The following is a 25,726-nucleotide window of genomic DNA, read 5'->3' on the forward strand; positions in this document are numbered from 1 at the left end:
GGTCTCACAAATGGGCGTGGCATAATGGCTCTATAGCGCCCCCTAACACTAAAACCCCTACCCCCGGAACTGCAATTTATGTACGTGTACGCAATTTGGTGGGTTCATGTAGCACTTAAAGACGCACAAAAAAGTAATTTGGACCAATGACCTAAACCCAACAGGAAGTCGGCCATTTTGGATTTTATGTTAAAAAGTAGGGTTCGTAAATGAACGAACTAGTTTGAGGGGGTTGAAGCGATCGACTTCAAACTTGGTCAGCTGTTAGAAATAATATCAAGGATGAAAAGTTATTAAAGGTTTGGTATAATCTTTAACGGTTTGGACGTGGCGAGCTGTCAAAAGTTTGTGCCTCGCCGTCAAACAGGAAGTTGTTAATAACTTGACTGTACGTGATCCAATATGCACCAAATTTCACATGTCTGATGAGAGTCCCGCCCCGAACACATCTACATGTCAATATTTATTTTAAGTCACAGCGCCACCTGGTGCTGACAGGAAACTTTATGTTTTACGCTATGATGGCTCAAGACCAGCCAGTTGATCGGATCCACTTCAAATTTGGTCAGGAAAGCCAGAACATGTTGGTGTTGGTCTGGAGCGAACGCCGTGAGTCTCCGTCAAAAGCTGTTGCCGTGGCGACGCAGACACTGTCGATTGAAATTTTTTTTAGGCCATCAAAATTGAAAGTGCTGTAACTCCACTGTACAAGGTTCTATCTTCACCAAATTCATACAGTTTGATGACTGTCCAGCTCTGAAGACATGTACGTGGCCATTTTGAACCATAGTCATAGCGCCACCTACTGGCTAGAAGAAGTACATGTCTTCTTTCTCGGACGTCTCTCTCTCAGCAGGTTAACCACAGACACTTCAAATTTTAGCCAAACATTCTCAAGACGTGGTTGATGCAAAGTTATGAAGGGCTTGAGGTTTCGCCAAACGCTGGCACCGTGGCGACGCCTTGTTCGCCATGAAAATCGAACGTAATTTCGAAGCTTATGCATGCGTGCACACTCACCAAATTTGGCATGCACGTCAGGAGGCCTAAAATGAGTAATCTTATTTAGTTCACGGGTTTCGGTGGGCCAAAATGGCTCTATGGCGCCCCCTACAAAACTTTGACGAACTAGCCCCCGGTCTACGTTTTACCTACATGTACCAAATTCGGTATACATATGCGGAACCATAGGACCTACAAAAAAGCCTCTTGGAGCATTGACCAAAACCCAACAGGACGTCGGCCATATTGGATTTTTCACAAATTTTTGGCGATTTACAGGGGACGTAAATGAACGAACTAGTCCGAGGGGGTTCAAGCGATCGACTTCAAACTTGGTCAGCTGGTACAAACAATATCAAGGATGAAAAGTTATCAAAGGTTTGATATAATCTTTAACGGTTTGGGTGTGGCGAGCTGGTAAAGTTCAGTGTCTCGCCATGACTCGCCATCAAACAGGAAATTGTTAATAACTTGACTGTACGTGATCCAATCAGCACCAATCTTGACATGTCTGATGAGAGTCCCGCCCTGAAGACGTCTACATGTCAATATTCATTCAAAGTCATAGCGCCACCTAGTGGCAAGAGGAAGTGCATGTTTTATTCTCAGACGTTTCTCTCTCAGCAGGTTGATCACAGACACCTCAAATTTGATCCAAACATTCCCACTACATGGATGATGCAAAGTTATGAAGCTCTTGACGTTTTGTCAGACGCTGTCACCATGGCAACGCTGTTCGCCATGGAACAGGAAATTGCTGTAACTTCAGTGTACATTATCCAATCTCTTTCAAACTTGTCACGCTTAATAAGAGTCCCGGCCTGAAGACATCTAGATGCCAATTAGTGACCACAGTCATTGCGCCACCTGGTGGCAACAGGAAGTAACACGTCTATGGCAATGATCATTTCATTTGCATGAAATTTTCACAGTGTAGTCAACACTTCATATACTGGAATACAGGATGTGATTAGTGACTGTTCTCTAGCGCCACATAGGGGACGCAGGAAGTGACGTGTAAGTCCTTCACGCGCTGTCCAAACTACATGAACGTTCTGAAAGCGCATGGAAGGGTCGGAGTCCAGTAACGGGACGGGGCCGCCGCACGCCCCGACGCGCGCGGAGGTGCGAGGGCCCTCCAACGCTGCTTGCAGCTTTAATTATTAGGGCCCGAGCACCAAGCGGTGCGAGGACCCTATTGAAACTGCGTGGGGGAAAACGTGCAAGGGAGGAAAACGGGCCAGTACCCAAGAACCAAGAGGTGTACGGACCTCATAGGCCCTGAGCAGGTAGGCCTGGGAAAAATACGTGGAATGGAAAAAACCAGGTGACCAGGGGGCCGAAAACATAGTTGAAACTGTGTGGATTATTATTATTATTATTATTATTATTATTATTATTATTATTATTATTATTATTATTATTATTCTTCTGGTGCCAAAACAAACGCAAATTTGAGGGCCTGAACATGCACGAAAAGTCAGGAAAATTTGCACACGCATCAGTCTTGGCGAAAAATTTGATATTTTAGGTGTCTTACAAACGGGCGTGGCAAAATGGCTCTATAGCGCCCTCAAACCTCGAGCCCCGGAACTGCGTTTTAAAAATCTGTATGACATTTGGTGGGTTCATGTATTTCTTCTACACGAACAAAAAAGTCTCCTGGAGGTATGTCCTAAACCCAACAGGAAGTCGGCCATTTTGGATTTTATGGCAATAAGTAGGGGTCGTAAATGAACGAACTAGTCTGAGGGGGTTGAAGCCATCGACTTCAAACTTGGTCAGCTGGTGGAAACAATATCAAGGATGAAAAGTTATTAAAGGTTTGGTATAATCTTTAACGGTTTGGACGTGGCGAGCTCTCAAAATTCTGTGCCTCGCCGTCAAACAGGAAGTTGTTAATAACTTGACTGCACGTGATCCAATATGCACCAAACTTCACATGTCTGATGAGAGTCCCGCCCTGAACACGTCTACATGTCAATGTTCATTCTAAGTCACAGCGCCACCTGGTGGTGACAGGAAAATTTATGTTTTACGCTACGATGGCTCAAGACCAGTCAGTTGATCTGATCCACTTCAAATTTGGTCAGGAAAGCCAGAAGATGTTGATGTTGGTCTGGAGCGAACGATGTGAGTCTCTGTCAAAAGCTGTTGCCATGGCGACGCAGACACTGTCGAGTGAAATTTTTTTTTCGCCATCAGAATTAAAAGTGCTGTAACTCAACTGTACAAGGTCCTATCTTCACCAAATTCATACAGTTTGATGACTGTCCGGCTCTGAAGACATGTACGTGGCCATTTTGAACCATAGTCATAGCGCCACCTACTGGCGGGAGGAGGTACATGTCTTCTTTCTTGGACATCTCTCTCTCAGCAGGTTAATTGCAGACACCTCAAATTTGAGCCAAACATTCTCAAGATGTGGTTGATGCAAACTTATGGGGCCCTTGAGTTTTTGCCAAACGCTGTTGACGTGGCGACGCCCTGTTCGCCATGAAACACGAGTTTGATTTCCACACTTACGCATACATGCAGACTCACCAAATTTGGCATACACGTTAGGAGGCCTAAAATGAATCATCTTATTGGGTTAACACGTTTGGGTGGGCCAAAATGGCTCTACGGCGCCCCCTACAAAACTTTGATGAACTAGCCCCCAAGCTACGTTTTACCTACATCTACCAAATTCGGTATAGTTATGCGGGACGATAGGACCTACAGAAAAGCCTCTTGGAGCATTGACCTAAACCCAACAGGAAGTCGGCCATTTTGAATTAAGTGTCAAAATTGCTGCGATAAATAGGGGTCGTAAATGAATGAACTAGTCCGAGGGGGTTGAAGCCATCGACTTCAAACTTGGTCAGCTGGTAGAAACAATCTCAAGGATGAAAAGTTATCAAAGGCTTTCTGTAATCTTTAACGGTTTGGGCGTGGCGAGCTCTCAAAATTCGGTGCCTCACCGTCAAACAGGAAGTTGTTAATAACTTGACTGTACGTGATCCAATATGCACTAAACTTCACATGTCTGATGAGAGTCTTGCCCTGAACACGTCTACATATCAATATTCATTCTAAGTCACAGCGCCACCTTGTGGCAACAGAAAGTAACATGAATTAACTATCAAAATTTCAGCGGTTTATAGGGGTCGTAAATGAGCGAACTACTCCGAGGTGATTGAAGCGATTGACTTCAAACTTGGTCAGCTGGCAGGACAAATATTAAAGATGAAAAGTTCATCAAAAGCTTTATATTATCTTTAACGGTTTGGGCGTGGCGAGCTGTCAAAGTTCTGTGTCTCGCCATGGCACCGAAAGTTCTTCCAAGTTCACTGTAGGTTACCCAGTGTGTTTCACACTTCTCCTGTTTAGTCACAAAAGCCTCAAGACCTTCACAGTGTAGTCAACACTTCATATACTGGAATATAGGACGTCATTAGCGGCCGTTTTCTAGGGCAACATAGGGGATGCGGGAAGTGACGTGTAAGTCCTTCACGCGCTTTCCAAACTACATGAACGTTCTGAGCCGCGTGGAAGGGGCGGAGTCTCCGCACGCCCCGACGCACACAGAGGTGCGAGGGCCCTCCAACGCTGCTTGCAGCTTTAATTATTATTATTATTCTTTTCCTCCTTTTTTATAAACAATGAATCGCTAATTTGGGGGCCTGAACATGCACGAAAACTCACCAAAATTTGCACAAAATTCAGACATGGCGAAAAATTACGTATTTTAAAGGTTTCGCAAATGGCCGTGGCAAAATGGCTCTGTAGCGCCACCTAAACTCAGCCCCGGAACTGCGTTTTATGTACATGTAAGAAATTCGGTGGGTTCGTGTATCTCTTCAGGACGAACAAAAAAGTCTCTTGGAGCGATGACCTAAACCCAACAGGAAGTCAGCCATATTGGATTTTTCACGCATTTTTGGCGATTTACAGGGGACGTAAATGAACGAACTAGTCCGAGGGGGTTCAAGCGATCGACTTCAAACTTGGTCAGCTGGTAGAGAAGGCCTCAACGATGAAAAGTTATCAAAGGTTTGATATAATCTTTAACGGTTTGGGCGTGGCGAGCTGGCAAAGTTCAGTGTCTCGCCATGACTCGCCATCAAACAGGAAATTGTTAATAACTTGACTGTACGTGATCCAATCAGCACCAAACTTGACATGTCTGATGAGAGTCCCGCCCCGAACACGTCTACGTGTCAATATTCATTCTAAGTCACAGCGCCACCTGGTGGTGACAGGAAACTTTATGTTTTACGCTATGATGGCTCAAGACCAGTCAGTTGATCGGATCCACTTCAAATTTGGTCAGGAAAGCCAGAAGATGTTGGTGTTGGTCTGGAGCGAACGCCGTGAGTCTCCGTCAAAAGCTGTTGGCGTGGCGACGCAGACACTGTCGATTGAAATTTTTTTTACGCCATCAAAATTGAAAGTGCTGTAACTCCACTGTACAAGGTCCTATCTTCACCAAATTCATACAGTTTGATGACTGTCCGGCTCTGAAGACATGTACGTGGCCATTTTGAACCATAGTCATAGCGCCACCTACTGGCTAGAGGAGGTACATGTCTTCTTTCTCGGACGTCTCTCTCTCAGCAGGTTAACCACAGACACTTCAAATTTTAGCCAAACATTCTCAAAACGTGGTTGATGCAAAGTTATGAAGGGCTTGAGGTTTCGCCAAACGCTGTCACCGTGGCGACGCCTTGTTCGCCATGAAAATCGAACGTAGTTTCGAAGCTTATGCATACGTGCACACTCACCAAATTTGGCATGCACGTCAGGAGGCCTAAAATGAGTAATCTTATTTAGTTCACGGGTTTCGGTGGGCCAAAATGGCTTTATGGCGCCCCCTACAAAACTTTGACGAACTAGCCCCCGGTCTACGTTTTACCTACATGTACCAAATTCGGTATACATATGCGAGACCATAGGACCTACAAAAAAGCCTCTTGGAGCATTGACCTAAACCCAACAGGACGTCGGCCATATTGGATTTTTCACACATTTTTGGCGATTTACAGGGGACGTAAATGAACGAACTAGTCCGAGGGGGTTCAAGCGATCGACTTCAAACTTGGTCAGCTGGTACAAACAATATCAAGGATGAAAAGTTATCAAAGGTTTGATATAATCTTTAACGGTTTGGGCGTGGCGAGCTGGTAAAGTTCAGTGTCTCGCCATGACTCGCCATCAAACAGGAAATTGTTAATAACTTGACTGTACGTGATCCAATCAGCACCAATCTTGACATGTCTGATGAGAGTCCCGCCCTGAAGACGTCTACATGTCAATATTCATTCAAAGTCATAGCGCCACCTAGTGGCAAGAGGAAGTGCATGTTTTATTCTCAGACGTTTCTCTCTCAGCAGGTTGATCACAGACACCTCAAATTTGATCCAAACATTCCCACTACATGGATGATGCAAAGTTATGAAGCTCTTGACGTTTTGTCAGACGCTGTCACCATGGCAACGCTGTTCGCCATGGAACAGGAAATTGCTGTAACTTCAGTGTACATTATCCAATCTCTTTCAAACTTGTCACGCTTAATAAGAGTCCCGGCCTGAAGACATCTAGATTCCAATTAGTGACCACAGTCATTGCGCCACCTGGTGGCAACAGGAAGTAACACGTCTATGGCAATGATCATTTGATTTGCATGAAATTTTCACAGTGTAGTCAACACTTCATATACTGGAATACAGGATGTGATTAGTGACTGTTCTCTAGCGCCACATAGGGGACGCAGGAAGTGACGTGTACTGAACATGCACGAAAAGTCAGGAAAATTTGCACACGAATCAGGCCTGGCCTATTTTATGGGTCTCACAAATGAGCGTGGCAAAATGACTCTAAGGCGCCCCCAAACACTAAAGCCCCTACCCCCGGAACTGCAATTTATGTACATGTACGCAATTTGGTGGGTTCATGTATCACTTCAAGACGCACAAAAAAGTAATTTGGACCAATGACCTAAACCCAACAGGAAGTCGGTTATTTTGATTGTATGGCGAAAAGTAGGGATCGGAAATGAACGAACTAGTCCGAGGGGTTTGAAGCCATCGACTTCAAACTTGGTGAGCTGGTAGAAACAATATCAAGGATGAAAATTTATCAAAGGTTTGATATAATCTTTAACGGTTTGGGCGTGGCGAGCTGTCAAAATTCAGTCCCTCGCCGTCAAACAGGAAGTTGTTAATAATTTGACTGTACGTGATCCAATCTGCACCAAACTTCACATGTCTGATGAGAGTCCCGCCGTAAACACATCTACATGTCAATATTCATTCAAAGTCACAGCACCACCTTGTGGTGCCAGGAAATGGCAATATTTTACGCTATGATGCCTCAAGACCAGCCAGTTGATCGGATCCACTTCAAATTTGGTAAGGGAAGCCTCACCATGTTGATGTTGGTCTGGAGCGAACGCCGTGAGTCTCCGTCAAAAGCTGTTGGCGTGGCGACGCACCGACCTTCGATCGAAAAATTTTTTCGCCATCAAAATTTGAACATGCGTGCACACTCACCAAATTTGGCATACACGTCAGGAGGCCTAAAATGAATAATCTTATTGGGTTAACAGGCTTGGGTGGGGCAAAATGGCTCTACGGCGCCCCCTACAAAACTTTGACGAACTAGCCCCCGGGCTACGTTTTACCTACATCTACCAAATTCGGTACACTTATGCAGGACGATCTTGGAGCGTTGACCTAAACGCAACAGGAAGTTGGCCATTTTGAATTAAGTGTCAAAATTTCAGCCATTTATAGGGGTCGTAACTGAGCGAACTAGTCCGAGGGGGTTGAAGCGATCGACTTCAAACTCAGTCAGCTGGTAGAAGAACTATTCAAGATGAAAAGTTATCAAAAGCTTTATATAATCTTTTATGGTTTGCCCGTGGCGAGCTGTCAAAGTTCAGTGTCCCGAGGGCCCTCCAACGCTGCTTGCAGCTTTAATTTGGTTCATATTTACTGCATTGACACACATTTACAACCCCAATTTAAGCAGCCAAGTAAAAAGGTTGCAGGCATGAGAGAGAGAGAGAGAGAAACGGGGGAGAGGGAGAGAGAGAGACACAGCAACAACAGAAATATGGTCAATAATGAATAATACAACTAATAATGAAAAATTACCCAATAATGGAGGCAGGCAATCCAAAGTAACAATCCATGGAAGTGGTAGCCAGGCGCACTGCCACCACAATCCTGCAAAAGAATGTTCCAGGGAAGGTACCAAATTAGTAACATAGATTTAAGGAACATGACTACATTTGAAGACTCAAGTCACAAGTGAGCCCTCTGGGAGTGCAGTGCTCAAATGGGGTAATACAGTACTTCAAGCTCTTAAAGACATGATGGTGCCTGACCATTAAGAACTTTGTAGGTGAGGAGAAGGACTTTAAATTCTATTCTAGATTTTACAGGAAGCCAGTACAGAGAAGCTAGTATGGGACAAATATGATCTCTTCTCCTAGATCTTGCATTCTGGACCAGCTTGTTGGGGCAGCCTGATAATAAGGAATTGCAATAATCCAGCCATAATAATAATAATACATTTTATTTAGAGGCGCCTTTCTGGTACTCAAGGTCGCCGTACAAGGAGACAGTAAAACAATAAAACATAGAAGTCACACAATATTAAATAAGTTTACACAATATAAAAGCAGGTTGACAGTGCAATTAAAATCATAGTGAGAAAGCAATCCAGAACAGGTGGGTTTTGAGTGTAGATTTGAATAGGGAAAATTAGTCCATATTTTTTAGATCGTGGTAGTGAGTTCCAGAGCCGGGGAGCAGAGCGGCTGAAAGCTCTGGGGGACAGTCAGGTGGATGGAGGAAGAAGAGCGGAGGGTACGGGAGGGTGTGGCAACATGGATGAGGTCCGACAGGTATGGAGGGGCAAGATTATGGATGGCTTTGAATGTTGTCAGAAGGATTTTGAAGTTGATGCGATACTTGACCGGGAGCCAGTGGAGCTGCTGCAGGACGGGGGTGATGTGGTGGATGGAGGGGGTTCTGGTGATGATACGGGCAGCTGAATTCTGGACCAGTTGAAGCTTATGGAGTGATTTGTGAGTGAGACCAAAGAGGAGGGAGTTACGGTAATCCAGGCGAGAAGTGACAAGGCTTTGAACGAGGATAGCAGTGGTGTGAGAGTTGAGGGAGGGGCGGAAGCGATTGATGTTACGTAGATGGAAGTATGCAGACCGGATAATGTTATTGATATGGGATTGAAAAGATAGATTACTGTCTGTACTGATTCTTAACCTGAGGGGAAGGGGAAACAGAGCAGTTGTCGATGGTGAGAATAGATTTGGATAGTGTTGATTTAGAGCCAATGAGGAGAACCTCAGTTTTATTACTGTTTAATTTGAGGAAATTTGAGGTGAACCAGGATTTGATTTCTGCTAAGCAGTCGGTGAGGGAGGAGGGTGGGAAGTTGGAAGAGGGTTTGCTGGAGAGGTAGAGCTGGGTGTCATCCGCATAACAGTGATAATTGATATTATATTTCCGGAAAATATTGGCAAGGGGAAGGAGGTAGATGATGAAAAGGAGGGGCCCCAGGACAGAGCCCTGGGGCACACCTGAAGTGACAGTGGAAGGCTGGGATGTGAAGGTCTTGAGCTGAATGAACTGAGTGCAGCCCGAGAGGTGAGATTGAAACCACTCTATTGGGGTGTGGGTGATTCCGATGGAGGAAAGTCTATTGAGGAGGGTGGTGTGACAGATGGTGTCAAAGGACGCACTCAAGTCAAGGAGGATGAGGATTGTGAGTGAACCAGAATCAGCTGCCATGAGGAGGTCGTTGGTGATTTTTATAAGTGCAGTTTCTGTGCTGTGGAGGGGACGAAAACTGGACTGGAACTGTTCATAAAGGTTGTTACAGCATAGATGGGAGTGGAGTTGAGTGGCCACTGTTTTTTCAAGAATTTTGGAGATGAAAGGTAGGTTAGAAATAGGACGTAAGTTATTGAAGTTGGAAGGATCAGCACCGGGTTTTTTCAGAATTGGAGAGATTGCAGCAGTTTTGAGAGACAGAGGAACAGTTCCAGTGGTGAGGGAGGAGTGAATGATGGCAGAGATGAGGGGGAGCAGTGAAGGGAGGCAGGCTTTAACCAGAACTGTGGGGAGGGGGTCCAGCTGACAGGTGGATGGCTTGGACTTGCGGATGAGGATGAAGCAGGAAGGAGGAAAAGGAGTGAATGAGTGGGAGACATTCAGAAGAGTCACTGGCAGTGGGATTGGTACCAAGGTGCTGGTGGATTGTGTGGATTTTTTCATTAAAAAATGACATGAGGGAGTTACAGAAGGCAGTTGAGTATAGGTGAGATGGAAAAGAATCCGGGGGTTGGATGATGTTCTTGAACAGTGTTAATAGAGTCTTGGCGTTACCTTCGTTGGAACAGATTATGCCAGAGTAGTAGTTGGATTTGGTTTGGGAAATGCAGTCCTTGTAGTATGTATGTAGCTATTGTACATTTCTTTGTGAACAGCAAGTCCAGTCTTCTTATGGAGCCGCTCAAGTTGCCGACCTTTGGCTTTCATAAGCCGGAGTTCGGGGGTGAACCAGGGGGCAGAGACGGAGAAAGAGACAGTTCTGGTTTTCAATGGAGCAAGGGAGTCGAGAATACAGTGAAGTCCAGAATTATAGTGTGACACCAGTTCTGCGGGGGTAGATGAGTTGAGAGTAACCAAGAGGGAGTCAATACTGGAGGAGAGAGAGTCTAAATTGATGTCCGGAAAGAGATGAGCTTTGTATTGGAGAAAGGCAGTGAAAGATTGAATGAGAGGAGGAAGTGATCAGTTATGGGGAGTTCGTCTGCTGTAAGATCAAGGGGGGAGACACCAGAGCAGCAGATAAGGTCCAGGATGTGGCCCTTGGAGTGAGTGGGAACATTAGTATACTGTTGAAGACCAAAACTCTCAAGACAGGATGTGAAGTTTCTGGTAGTTTCTGGTTCCATGATGTAACCAAAGAGTGGACTAGTTTTCTGCATTATTCTGAGACAAGATGTGCCTGATTTTTGCAATGTTCAGGACTTCAGGACTTTGTTCTTAAGGCAGGCTTGGAGTTTAGGTTTTTATTTGAGTATATTCAAGTATAATTCACTCAAGAACACTCTGTCATAGATTGAACCTTTGAGTGTTTAAGATGAATGGAATACATGTGAGCTTCTACAGTGATATCAGAAATGGTAAGATCATGCCAAAGATCGAAAGAGTCTGAGCTTGCCACACCTGAGGAACCCATAAAACGCTGTGAAGAAAACCGCTTCTAATAATTAATCAGTGTAGGATCCAAAACACCCCTGCCTTAGGTGAGACACCAGTTTGTGCACTAGTGGTTATGAGAAAGGAAGATGCTTATTGTTGCTTCCTGGATGTTCTTTTTTGAGGCCGTTGAAGAGGAGTCGGGTGTTGGGGTTCACAAGCAGAAGGTTGCATTTTACGGGAACAATAAAAACACATATCATAAGAAAATTAACAGGCATGAGGGGAACAGAGAAGGCTGTGCAGAAGGAAGTGAAATGGGACCAAGTGTTTTTATTGTAGTTTTAGCCAGTCCAAGTCGAATGAAATAAGTTGCAGTGTTCATGTAAGACAGAAAGGTGCTCTCTAATGCAGGACTGTTTGGGTGAAGGCTGGGCAAGGCAGGCTTTGAGATGCAGCGTGGGGGCAGAGGATTATGAATTCTTGGAATTTAAATCGGGACAAGGAGTCAGCACTTTTATTGTTCAGGCTGGGCAGATGTGCTGTGCGGAGAGTGAAGTTGCCTATGACACATGACCATGTTAGTTGTCTAACAAATCTGTTAATATAAGGAATAGAAGTGTATTAGTAAGTATATTTCAGTGTATTAATGCACCAATCCGGTTGGGACTGAGGATAATAAACCACCAAATCATCCAATAGGTGTAGAACAAAGGCAACTTCCAATTATTCAGCAGTATCCAACAAAGAGGTTCTGGAAGGGTATTTTGGCTGAATACAGCAGAATCTTTACCAAGTTAATGTCGCTACCTGCAAGGATTTGACTCCTGAGCTGAAGGGAAACCATGGCGGTGGAAAGAATGGGACTCCTGATGAAACTGCGGGCACTGCAGTTCCCAGTGTTCAGCGCAGCATGACGTCTATTGGCAGCGCCCCGACTGTTGCAGCTGAAGTGGAAGATGGTCCTGCAGCTGAAGTTTGTGGAAGGCTGTTGTTGCAAGTTTCCAGAGCTTGAAGGCGGGCATCCATTTCACAGAGGGAGGACTGGATGTTAATGAAAGCAGTGAGGACCGGATGGTTGGTATGTGGCTGAAGCCTAGGTCTTTTAGCAGGGGTGCTAGCAGTTCTTTTTTGGTGAACTCTTCTAGAAGTGGGAGAAGGAGCAATGGCCGAAGGTCTGCCACCTGATCCTGAAGGTTTGCAACAAAAATGCTGAAATGCTCTTCATAACTTACCCCCAAGGGTGTGGAAAAATTGCGGTTGTATAGAGCTTTGTATAGAGCATTTTAGTTAGTTACTGGCCACTTTTTTTAATCAATGGAGGGTTTTTGCGGCTTACTTCTGCCCTTTCTTCAGACCCTTTCTCGTCATCTTGGGTTTCAAGGTTGCAGATGTTCTCAAAGTTTGATCCATCATCCAACTTGAGATGAGACATGGTGGGCACAGAGATGGTAAGGAATGGAACTAGCCGGTAACAGCCTATAATTTTCATTACCTTGGTTCAAAGCTTTGCCAGTAGCAGCAGTGCATGTGTTGGGGGGGAATCATATTTAAACGGCCCGCCTTGTTGTAGGAATGGGTCGTGATTGGCGAGACTAATAAGGAACGGCTGTCAGCTGATTACAGCTGGGGTACATGACTCCGTGTCTTGCATGAACTAGTGCAGTGCTTCATTTGGGTATCATCTGCACCACAATGAAAATGATGTTAATAATTGATGATATTGTCATGGGGAAATATATATAAGGTGAATAATATTGGTCCAATAAAGAAGCTCATGGAACTCCATGTCTAATTTTTGTGTGCACGGGGGGGTGTGAGGTTAAATTTGAGCCTTTTCAGGGCAGGGGGTGATGGACTTTGTGTCTATTAATAAGAGTTTTTATCATTAAAAAAGCTCATGAAGTCATTACTACTGAGTTCCATAGGAATATATGGATCAATAGAGTTCAGTTCAGTCCTGTCTAACTTGCTGAAAAGGAACGTAGGGCTGTTTTTATAGTACTCTCTTAATGAGGCGGCTCTAGCATAACAGAGGGCCATACTATATGCTTTAAGACTATCTTGCAAGACTAAACCAGATTCTATCAAAGTTATACCATGGAGCTCAGCTCTTATCTTTTTATCTTTATCTTCTTTTTTAGAGTGGCAATGGAGTCGAGTGTCACTCACAGTGAGCCTGTGGTTGTCTGATGAAACAGGATTTTGTGGAAAGACTATGAAATGTTCAATTTTAATGGTATATACCAGAACAAGGTCGAGAGTGTGGTTTCAAACAGGGAGTGGGTTAATTTACACTCTGAGAGTCCAATTATAAGATGAACTCAGTGCTAACGCCATTATTATCATCTTCAATACAAATATTAATGTCACCTACTATAATTACTTTATCTGTACAAAGGACTACAATTGATAAAAGTCTGAGAGTTCACATAGAAATATTTTTAAACGCTTTGTCCCCTGCTATAAACTCTACGATACTTCAGCATACACCAGCTACCTGGGGCTGACTAACTACAGATACTAGCGATTGATTTTCCATGCTGTGGAGCCACACTTCCAGTTAATAAAATAACCTAACCTCCAGCACCAGCAAATAAACTACATTTATTATCACTGAGTTACCATAAAGTACCATTGTCAGTAAAGGAGACAGAGGAGTAACAAAAGGTGTCACAGTGAGCAAGAGACAGTAGGAGGGCAAGGCAAGAGGGAGAGAGAGAAGCCATCATCAACTGCTAAGCTGAGTTAGCGGCTATGCCAGTTTATATGCTAAAATTCTAAACAAATTTGGAATTAGTGAGAAGGTCGCTAAAATAAAGGAGGTAGCTTAGAGTGCTTGAGCAGAACTAGTGTACATTAAATGAGAAAATGATAGTGGGTCATGATAATGAAGAACAAACTAGACCAAGGCATATTAAAAAGTTGCATGCGGTATTCTTATGACATAACCCAGTTCGACAGACCTGCAGGTCACCAACACACCATTCCACTCTGCTAGAGTGGGAATAGAGAGGAAAGCAGCCCCAGGCAGCTCTGCTTGACATGCCGTCCCTTTTCAGTGGCACCACATACCACAAACACCACTTGGCTCTCCCAGTGGTCACACATTATTGATTAAAGATATGTAAACAGAGCATCTATGTTGCCTACATTATTAGATGTGGGCCACTGGATAACTTCAAGTGCACTAAGTAAAAGAGCTCTCTGCACTATCATTGCTTAGTAGCTGCGCAGACATTATTTAAGCAGCACTCATGTTTATGAAGCTGGTGTCACATTAATGATATAGGTTTAATATAACACTGAATTCACTAACTGTACAAATTGTTGTTGCTCTATTCTTTTGTTATTCCTATATATTTCCTATCCTTAACATGATAAAGTGCGATTACAGAAGGAGATTGCCAGTTGTTGGGGAAATTTCTCCTCACATTTTATACCTCATCTGCTACACTCCTTTTATACAGCACAGTCAAGGCCCAGTGGGAGATTGCCTGTCCATCCCACTACCCCACTTTGCCTCCCCTGTTTAGTTCCACATGAGCACTCAGTTGCTGTGACAAATTAAATAAGGGAGATGTGCCCTCTGCCTCCTGATAGCCATGGCAAGGTTGGTGCACAAAGATGGAGCAGATGAGGAGGAGGCAGGCTGCTGAAGGAGAAGGGACATGCTAACAACTACCAAGCTTGTAATGATGCTCTGGTCCATGACACAATAGACATAAAAGTTACATTGATGCTAACATGACCACTTAAAATGACATTTTAACAAGACAGTATTTTGAGCTCAAGTAATAATTCTTGTTTGTTCTTTTTACTTCAGCCATGACACTGCTGAAAAGATAAAGCCAAGAGAATAAAGGTGAGTGTGATTTCGATAATAACATCAATGCATCTTTAAGCGCACATTATGTGTTGCTCAGCTGCCACACTTTTTTCTCTTAAGTCAGCAGACTTAAGAAGAAGTCTTAACATTTTAATTTAAGGAATCACAGGTTCAGTAGTTGAAATGACAAAATCTAATTTAAATTTCCTGGCCTGCTCAAAGCCACTGTATTTAATAGTAAACATTTTAAGGTGTGTGGCAGCTTTTCTGTCTGAAACAATTAATATTCATTGTCATCCTTATGAAGTTTTCAATCTGCCAACTTTTCGGTGAGAAGCTGCTGCACACCATTTTGGTTTTCACACTTAGAGCCGTAATAGCTAGAGAGAGAGAAGAAAAAAAATAAAAGCCAAATTCCCATTAACCCCACCCGTACCAGCCAGCATTCATATTAATGTTGCAATGGAAGATTCCATCCTCACTATCACACTGGCAAGCTACGCACTCTAGCTAACACTATAGAGAGTCACAGACACTGCCACCAACTTTTTGATGCTAAACTATTCCTCTGTGGTAGTTTTACTTTTTTGTTGACAAGAAGACTTGCAGTATAGACCACAACTCCCACCTCATGGTTTTGTTCTTCAAGAGTTATCTAACATGCAGGAAGTTGAGTGACACCTCTCTAGACTAACAAAAACATGGGCAGAGGGCAGAGAAAGATAGAGACAATGCAATACTTAACTTTATTTGGTAGTAAATGTGGAGGCATATACCACACAGTTTATTGAAGGCTATGTATTTACATGCATTATTATTACAGGCCTAATGATAATAGCATCTTAAGCTTCTTGCCATGTTGATGATACTAATCGCTATTTAACTATACCCCACACCCCGCCATTTGTGTTCTGCAGTTCCCATTGGATCATTCCATTGCTATGTTTTGAGGCATGTTAGGCATTTGTTGGAATTTATACGCGTCCATAAGGTCTGTATATCCAGTATGAACAGTATACATTGTACTTCATAATTATCCACTCTTGCCCAGATTCATTTTCATGGCGTGTTTGATCATCTGGCAGTGATGTTAAAGTATCAACAAGGTTTAGCTGCTTGCTCATTTTCCGAAAACATCATCAAGACCAGTCATATTCTCATGTCTGTCTTTTTGACAGTTGCTTTGTTGTTTTTCCTTCTGTGTCAAAATGCAGCAGGCCTTAGGTGTGACACTCCTCAAGGCCTCCTCCTCCTTGGCATGGGAGAATGAGGGCCTAAACCTGCCTAAAACTGTTTCAGGAAGCGCTCCAGTTCTCAGGTTGTTTGTCTAAACCTGAGACACACAGTAAACAAACGAGTCATTTTAACAAAAAGTTGAGGTTAACCTGACTTTGTACTAAGCTAAGCTAATCGGCTGTTCGTGGTATCTTGTCCTTTCCCCATTTTTGGCTTTTCCACCATTTCACTTCACTAAGTGACCACCACCGGACCCTCTATCAGTTATGCCCCCACTCACCTCACCATCCGGATGTGACAGCTGTCTCTGTTTGGCTCAGAAAGTATCTGAGTTGGAAGGGAGAATGTCCACCTTGTATGAAATTAGGGATGAAGAACGGATCCTGAACTCTCAAGTTACCGTGGGACCAGCTGTCACTACATCAACGTCAACTACCGGAGAACTGGACTCCACTGTCTCATGTCCAGATGCCACCACTGCCCGGGCTGCTGACTTCTGGACCCAGCTGCGAGCTAAGCCCAAGGCCCATGGACTACTGCCTATAAGGGTAAGCATGGTGAGAAGCTTCTCTTTCGTCCCAATCCAACTAAGGTCCTCCAGCTGACTAACAACAACAAATTCTATCCTGGACGACCCGGATTTCCCCCCAGCTGCGGGTCTCTCCATCTACCCATCATCTCCACAGCCTGACTGCTCTTTCTCGCCGCTTGCAATCTCCAAGGCTTTGTCCAAGAAAGTCCACACCAACTGCTTCATCTGCTCGTCGCTCTTCTCCTCAACTACAGTAATAGTTGGTGATTCCATAATCGGGAACGTCTGCTTCCATCAATTTTGGACCAAGACCAATTTCTCTGCAAGACTTCATTGATCTGGTGGGCAGTAAGAAAACCTCCTCAAGCCCTGTTGATGTTATACTAACTTTCTTGTTCAAAATTGCAGTTGGGTCCCTTGGTCCATGCCTACTCGCTATTTTAGATAACTCTCTGCAATCTAGTTGTGTCCCAGCTAATTTTAAACATGCAGCTGTACAGCCTTTTCTGAAAAAAGACAACCTTGATCCATATCTTCCCCAAAACTACAGGCCTATATCCAAGTGACCTTTTATTTGTAAGATATTATAGAAAGTTGTTGCTAAACAGCTGCCATTTTAGCAGTCAACAACGCTTTTGATGAATTTCAATCAGATTTTTGTCAGCAGCATTCCACTGAAGCAGCTCTTCTCAGAGTCTGTAATGATATAATGATGTTAGTTTTTCTGTGACACTTGGTCCCTACATGTCTAAATCAGCTGCTCTTTCCTGTGGTGAGTCTCAGGGTTCTGTCCTGTGCCCTATATTATTTGCCTTAGGAGACATTATCTCCAGTTTTAAGGGTATCTCTTATCATTGTTATGCTGATGACATCCAGTTGTATCTTTTTTAAATCCGATGAGACTGACGAATGGGCTGTCTTGAACAACTGTCTGTCTGCCATTAAGGACTGGATGGCAAACAACTTTTTACAGTTGAATACAGACAAGACTGAGGTCCTTATCATCGCCTCATATAGTGTAGCCTCCAAGGTTGCCCAGTGTATTGGCCCCCTCTCTTCAGCTGTTCAATCCAAGCTTAGAAATCTGTGTGTTATATTCGATCATGCCACATTTTTTTTTATCAATCGGAATCAAACATCGGATCATTGACTAGGACATGCCTCTTTCATTAAAGAAACATTGCTAAACTTAGGCCCATTGTTTCACAATCTGAGCTTCAGATGATTATTCACGCTTTTATATCATCCCGGTTGGACTATTGTAACTCCCTTTTCACCTGCCTCACCAAGTCGTCTCTCGACTGCCTACAATTGGTCCAGAGCGCTGCACCAGCATACATCTCTGAGCTGTTTCATCCGTACAACTTTTAGGTCTCTGAGATCCTCTGACCAGGGTGTACTGCCAGTCCCTCGCACTCGACTAAAACGAAAGGTGATCGTGCCTTTGAAGTGGTGGCTCCGACATTGTGGAACACCCTTCCTGTAGACATTCAATCCGCAGTCTCGGTTGATGCTTTTTAAAAGCAGCTGAAATCACATTTATTTAAACTGGCCTTTTTCTCGCCTCCTGCTGTCTAGCATTTATGAGTTATGATTGGTGTGTTTTAGTGCGTTTTAGATCTGTTTCTTTCTGGATGATTTGTTTTTGTTTCTTTTACTATTTTTATGATCATATCCATGATTTTATCATATATTTTATTTTTCTTTTACTCCTGTGAAGCACTTTGTTCTGTGAAAAGTGCTATACTAAATAAGCTTTACTAACTTACTTACTTACTAAGTATATGGAAGAATTCTACCAGGGAGAATGAGATATGGCACCTACATATCAGTGTTAATGAGGAAAGATATAGGAATAGTGTGGGCACAACAGTCCATTAGATTGAATCCACTTTGCTGGTGTATATTTCACGTGAACAATCTCCTATATTAGGAGTGTGTACCTGCTTTAAATGAATCTGTCCATCAGCTTGTGTCTCAGGTGTTCGAGAAATGGTTCTAACTTGCCACTGCTGTTTTCAGAGAGAGAGAGAGAGAGAGAGAACTTAATTGTTTAAGTGTTACATTGGAGTGTTTCCAGTTTCCACTGTTAATCTTTGGGGGGGAAAAAAGATCTTTTTAAAATGATCATTCCTCTTGCTTTGTAAGATTCTATATTACTGTGCTGCAGACGTTCTTCCAGTGTATCTTAATGGCTAGCATGGACTCTTTCAAATACAGGTCCTTAGATCTCTCCAGGGGCAGAGGGGTAGATTTGAATCTGATGAGGAAATGCATGTGTGTCCTGCTCATTTAGTTGATAGATAAAGTGGTAGGTTGGATTACCTTCTGACAGCAAATGGAAACCAGACTACATTTTTAAATGCAGCGCTGCTCCATAAAACATGCCTTACTCTGCAAGCTTTGCAATTTGCACAGATTCCTATCATTTAGCTTTGACATTCTGAAGCGGTTAGTAATGGCCTTATGGTTTCATGTAGGATTTATCCATATCACACCAGCCTGTCATGTGTAAAATGTAATAAAAGGACGATAGTAAGCATCAATAATAAGCATCAATTACAAGGTAGGAAAAGCTCACTTGTAGATGTATTTTTGTATTAGGATAGACACAATGAAGGCTTCAAACACAAGAATACAGATGCACAGTGACAGCCATTCAGGTTACAGGATATTTAAATCAAAAGATTCATTAGAAGTTTAGAGAAGTACAGCTAATGGACAGAACATGAGCATATCTAAAAATGAAACCTCTATGCATGTAGCAAAATATATTGCTTATAAACCCCTAAGTAAGAGAGATTTACGTGTGACATAATTCAATTCCACCACCTGTTTAACGATGGTCCACAGGGACTACAAGAGAGAAGAAACATTAGAAGCTCAGTGCTTGTGATACAGAGAGGAGGGTGTCTAGATGGAAAGAGACTTTAAGGTTGCAGCACCTTTGGTAACAGCTCCCTATTGGCCTGACAGATGATTTAATAGGGCCAAATTTTTACCACTACTTATAATAATGATAGAAAGGTATTAAAAATCTGCATGCCAAATGTTATTTGATGACCTCTGCTTGCTTTAGTTATTGGGTTAACTGTTGGTTATGTGTGCAGGTTGCAGTGTTTCATTATCTTTCAAAGCAAACAACTTCTCCCAAGGTGAACAGCCTGACTTCAAACTCAGTGTTTTTTGTATCCTTTTCCAGGAGTCGGCGGCCAGACGGTGGACTGGAGATGAGTCTGGTGGGTAATCCCACTCCACCTATGCATTAACCTGGAGACTATTTCCAGTGTCCTCTACAATGTCAAAGCCTTACTGAGCAGAAGATGAGTCCATCATCTTCTTTCAAAGACTTTCCCTTGAGTTTCAAAACGAACAAACACATCATGTGCCATTATTTTCTATTGCCCTCCCTTCCTTTGGAGGTGGCAGCAATGCGTGACTGCAGTTGAGTGGGCTGTGTTGTATGCGGTATGCAAAAGAAAAGCTCAGTTTGAAAAACACAAGATGCCACAGGATCTTTTCTCTTACACTGACATCACTCTGTATGGGTTTTATGGGGCACGTGCCAGAGATCTCCTGTCTAACAGGAAGTGAGACACCTAAAAAGATGACCCTGTCTCAGTTGCCGTCAGTGTTTTTCTGCCAGGGAGAGAGCTTGGCTCTCCCATCACTCCTGCACTTGCTAATTACTGTCTGTCACTGGATTGACTTGCACCTGGCAGTGTGTGCTGCTCTCCTATATTCAGTAACTTGAGGGAATTGAAATTGAATGCCGGCTAAGCTTTAACAAATTGCAAATGGCACATGGGATACAATCACATTTTTTCACTGACCTGACACCTTTATATGTAAGATATTGTTTTTAATTAACACATACTATTGCAGCCAGTTTCTGATGCTTGTGTGTAATGTTTTATCTCTTCCGGGCTATGTGCTGTAAAGGCAGTTTTATTGCTTTTTTATAGATCCTTGAGCACGTCCCTGTGCCATATGTCCGTGTATGAATGCCAAAGCCATTTGTGTCAGATACCAACTGCTTATTTACATTAAAGAGACATGCTGAAACTGCGTGGTAATTGGTAATTATTAGTCCAGTGTCTGAGGCCACTTTGTGCTTGGTCAGACTGAGCAAAGTCAAGTTTATTACAGAAATGTATTCACTGACATTGCTGCATTGTTTTACTTTTCCAAGTACTTGATTTATTGACTGGTCAGTTTTACATAATGAGCAAAACATGAATTATGGTCAAAGTAATACAAACGTTTAATTTACATGCAGATCAACACTGACAGGTTGTTTGCAGATGCTCAGTCATCCCTAACATTTTACTTGTTTTGAATAATGGATTTTCTTTGTGATTGTTTGTTGCTGTCATATGTGAATTAGCTATCTTGCACCAAGTCTGACATGTATAAGTAATGCACAACTCTCCCCAATACACCCACACACACATGCTTAGGAGCACACAAGCATACAGTGTCCTAAGCTAGATGAGACTGTGATCAAACCCCAGGCTGTGCCCAAATGCACAGATCTCTCTTTATAGTAGCCCCTGACCTTGCTATGTGTCCTCATGGCCCAGATACCTGCCTGAAATTGAATTACAGATTAGTGGCTCCAAGCCCAAAGATTGAATTCAATTCAATTTATTTTGTATAGCCCAATATCACAACAGAGTGTCTCATAGTGCTTTACAAAGTTCACTGAAATAAACAAGTGTAAGCGAGGCTTTTATTTGGTTGGCTCCTATCTGGGAAGTGCTCATTCTCTCATTCAGGGACTGGAAAAAAGGTCATGGGATTTAAGGAATAAAATGTCAGTCATGAAGACATTTCCTTTCTTCTGGCTGTGTGTGCTAGGGTCAATGGTGTCTAACAAAGCCTTCTAAATCTTACACTGTAGGAATAACGGACAGAGGCCAAAGGAAATAGGATTAGGAGTTGTGAAAAATAGGATGCTAACCGAAACAGCACCTCAACAGCTCTGAGAATGTACACCTTGGAAATTGAAAATTCACTCTTGTGAGGCAAAAGAAGTAAATGTCATGCATTAATCAATCTGGACATCTGTGAAGCAATCCTTAATTACAAATTACATTAATTTCAAACAAAATTCAAATACTACAGACTATCAATTGGTAATCAAAATGAAATAAATAATGAACGAATAGATAGTGAATATGCAGCCATTTTAGAGAACGCGAAGTTGAGACAAATGTGCAGTTTTTAGAGTGAGAAATGCACCAAAAAAGATCTTCAATGAAAATTACTTTCATTAAAATGATTGATACAAATTCTTACTTAAAAGCCCATTTGAATTGTCTAATTTAGAGGCTTTACATTAGCTTTGGCTGACCTTTATTTTGTCCACCATCACTTACAGTGTAATTGTGTTCAGGCTTGATCAAGAATGGTCAGGGTGAAAGATTACAGCAACCAATGCTCATGTAAATGTACAAGTGCAAATGGACACATAACTATTAATCTAAGCAGCTCTGTGTAGTCAAATGTACTTCAGCATGCCAATAATGTAAGGGACATTAAATGTAGACAGTGAATTTGGTGATGTAATTAAAATCTAAATTTGTTCAAATACATCCTGCAATCAGGGTTTTGAGGTGCTCCACAGCCAGGCCTCGGACTACATCTCTCACAAAAGAAAAAAATTCACAGATTAGATTGTAGAGAGTAATGTTAGCAACTTCATGTCAAATCTATTCAAAACTGGATGATGGATAACCTAAAGGTTAAAAGGTCAAGGTTATTTGCATATGATGTAAAAACACACACCACACACACATACGCTCCACACACATAAGAAACAACATTAGAATTAGCATATGAAGTGGGTAAAAGGACCTGTGACAAAAACATTGCTCAAAACTACCAGACTCATAGTAGACTGCGTGTCAAAGCACTTACTCATGAAAGTGCTGATGTATGGTTAAAAAAGTGCCTTTTGTTAGAGCATGATGAATTTGCCATCTAGTGAACTGTGTCTGAATCATATAAAAATATCTGCTGATTCCCTTGAGGGATTAAACTGAAAACTGAGGACTGAAGAAGCGAGATGGCTGGCGGTAATAACATTATCCGTTGATTCCCTCATTATTTTCAGAAATAATAATATATTAAATCTATGAATCATTTTGTAGAAATTAAAGTTCGGGGGGACATTCACGCCCCTCAATGTACGCAACCCCATTTCCCTGTAAGTGATGCCTTTATTTTATGAAATCCATTTTATTGTATTTCTCGAAATACTTTTTTTTTTTTTTTTATGTAACTGCGACAGTTTTTACAAGAGGAGTTAATATTTGAAACAGCTTACAGATCTGGTGGAAGCGTTGGCATGCCGGTTCCAGTGTGGAAACTCTCCTCATTTTTGTGATAAACTAGAGCTCGTCCGAGTGGAGAATGCCAGTTTCCCACCTGTAGAGTATCTGAGCTCCGCTGGCAGGGTAATTATCCGAGGAGATGATTGGCCGCCCGCCACTGGTCTGTGATTGGTTCCCAGGAGGACAGCCTTATATTTGAAGAACCAGGATGGCGCTGGTTCAGGGCAGAGAGAGCAATAGACTCATCCTGCTCATCTCCGACCTGGGATCTAACTGTACAGTGTTACCCCCCTGAGGGCTTAGTTTGTAATGTGCTGTAGGTAATGGAGGGGCTGCCATTTCTGTTAATAGTGACTTTTTTCTCCTGTTAACCTGAGGTAGGGAGGGTACAGATTGTAATTTGTTTTCCTTAATTTCCATAGGTAATATTTATTGTTTTAAGGTAGACTTGGTTTCGTTTGTTATTTTGGCCTTTGTTTACTCTGAAGCCTGAACCTCAGCACCAGTTATGAGGATACATGTTGTAAATAAAACTACCACTGGTTAACTTTAAGTGTTCTGTCAAAGTGGCTGCTTGGGACTTGGGAAAGATGAGTTTCATTCATGCTGCATCTCAGTCACCCCTAGAAGGGGTGTAACAGCCCCCTTCAGACTACTGAATACACACAAAATGTGGGTTTTATTTTTCTCCTGTAGACTGTATCTGCTGATCAGTGTGATGGGAATTTGCATGTCAGAAGACAAAGAAATGTAAATTCACAGTTTGATCCACCAGGGTGTGTCCCGACCAGACCGCAGAAGAAAGAGGTGTTAAAACTTTTGGTCTGTCAGGATGCATCCCGGCCAGGTATGAAACAAAAGAGGTGTTAAAGTAGCGTCTGATCAACCAGATGTGTATTCCCTTGCATATCCCAAGTCTACAGGCAGGCACCCAAACGCCTGCAGGTAAACCCCAGTTGACCCAACCCATAAATACCAACAGACAGAGAAGATCGGGGAACTCTGTTTCAGAACTGTTAGACTGCGTGACTGTCTCTGTAACAGCTGTTCCTTTTTGCAAAAATAAATGCGCACAAGAACTCCATGCAGCAGACTTTATCTCCTAGAAATTTCCACAACATCAGTCACCAAGACTGAAGAGCAAGTAACAAACTTGGTTGGCCAATGAAAACTGCAGCTTTTATTTGACTCTATGGTTGCACATTTTTTCTCCTAAGTTCTATTTAGAATCTCATTAGCTTTAATCAGGATGAGGTCATGCTGTGGTAAGTGGTAAGTTCCATTCCCCTCTCAAAGTAACTTTCTCAGAGGTGCAAAAGTAAATGACTGGCCCCATCTTTGGAAAAACAAAGGACTGCATAGGCAGAAGCTTATTTTAGCAACTGAAATGTGTGCTTTGTCAGAATCACTCAGTTGTACTAGGCAAGGCCATCTCTGATTTTAGTGTTCTGCTATACAGAATTCCAGACTGGTCCTGAGCACGCAGAAGCTGTCTCATTCTTTCCATCCATCACATCTACTGTAATTACTTTTGTTTACAATGGAGGAAATGGCAGCTGTCTGAGTAGAAGTTATTGAGGAGATAACTTATAGGTAATTTAGAAATGGCAGTCAGTTTTTCACCTGGATGCAGATGAATCATGGAAAATGATACTGACAAATTAGCCCAGGGCCATCAAATCTTCCAAAGATTTGCCTCTAGAGCTGTACATTGTTGCTTTCTTCCAATGGTGATGATGGTCTCTATTTTTCTGTGAGAGAAATAAAACATTTGCAAAACAGTGCCATTAGTTTTGTTGTTTTTCTTCTTAAAATAAAGGAATATTTCTATTATTATAATGCTATTTTGAAGGGCAGTCTCAGTTCAAAGATGTTTATGATTTTAGTGAGATCAATCAATCAATCTTTATTTATATAGCGCCAATTCACAACAGCGTTATCTCAAGACGCTTTACATGAAGAGCAGGTCTAGACCAAACTCTTTAATTAGAGAGAGACCCAACGATTCAGGAATTCAAAATTAAGGATTCAAGAATTCCCACATGAGCAAGCATCAGATATTATATTATATTGAGCAACAGTGGCAAGGAAAAACTCCCCTTTAACGGGAAGAAACCTCGAACCAGGCTCAATGTGGGTGGCTTCTGTAGGGGTCCGCGTTGGGTGGAGGTTGGACAGAGAGAGAGAGAGACAGAGAGAGAGAGAGACAACACAAACAGCAACCAACGTACTAGCAGTGACTATAGCACTAACAATAGGAATGTGACTAACAGATTAGCAGTATGATATTATTGAAAAACATGACGAATGGCCGACAATCCGCAGCAGTGATTCATGAACCAGAGAACCACATCAGCAGGACCAGGACCAGGATCCACAGGAACCTGAGAGATGAGAAAGCACAGAAAGGCTCCGGGGAAGATAGCAAGTTAGAGGCAGACATTTGGCTGACATGAGACATAATGATGGAGAGGAAGAGGAGGATAGAGAATGGAGGAGCTCAGTGCACCATAGGAGTCCCCCGGCAGTCTGAGCCTATATCAGCATAACTAGGGGCTGGTCTAAGGCCTGA

The 25,726-nt window shown here is 42.7% G+C and overlaps 1 protein-coding gene across 1 annotated transcript in view; it reads left to right on the forward strand.

The window, feature by feature from the left end:
- The window catches only part of cd276 (CD276 molecule), a 553,579-nt gene extending 532,713 nt beyond the window's left edge, over positions 1-20,866 (forward strand). Inside the window, exons 7-8 of the mRNA XM_070829325.1 lie at positions 15,046-15,084; positions 20,019-20,866. Coding sequence (XP_070685426.1) covers positions 15,046-15,068 — 23 coding nt within the window. The 3' untranslated portion in view covers positions 15,069-15,084; positions 20,019-20,866. The remainder of the gene's footprint in view (positions 1-15,045; positions 15,085-20,018) is intronic.
- The last annotated feature ends 4,860 nt before the right edge of the window (positions 20,867-25,726 follow it).

This window comes from Pempheris klunzingeri, chromosome 1 (genome assembly GCF_042242105.1).
Source record: "Pempheris klunzingeri isolate RE-2024b chromosome 1, fPemKlu1.hap1, whole genome shotgun sequence".
In the NCBI taxonomy this organism is placed as follows: Eukaryota; Metazoa; Chordata; class Actinopteri; order Acropomatiformes; family Pempheridae; genus Pempheris; species Pempheris klunzingeri.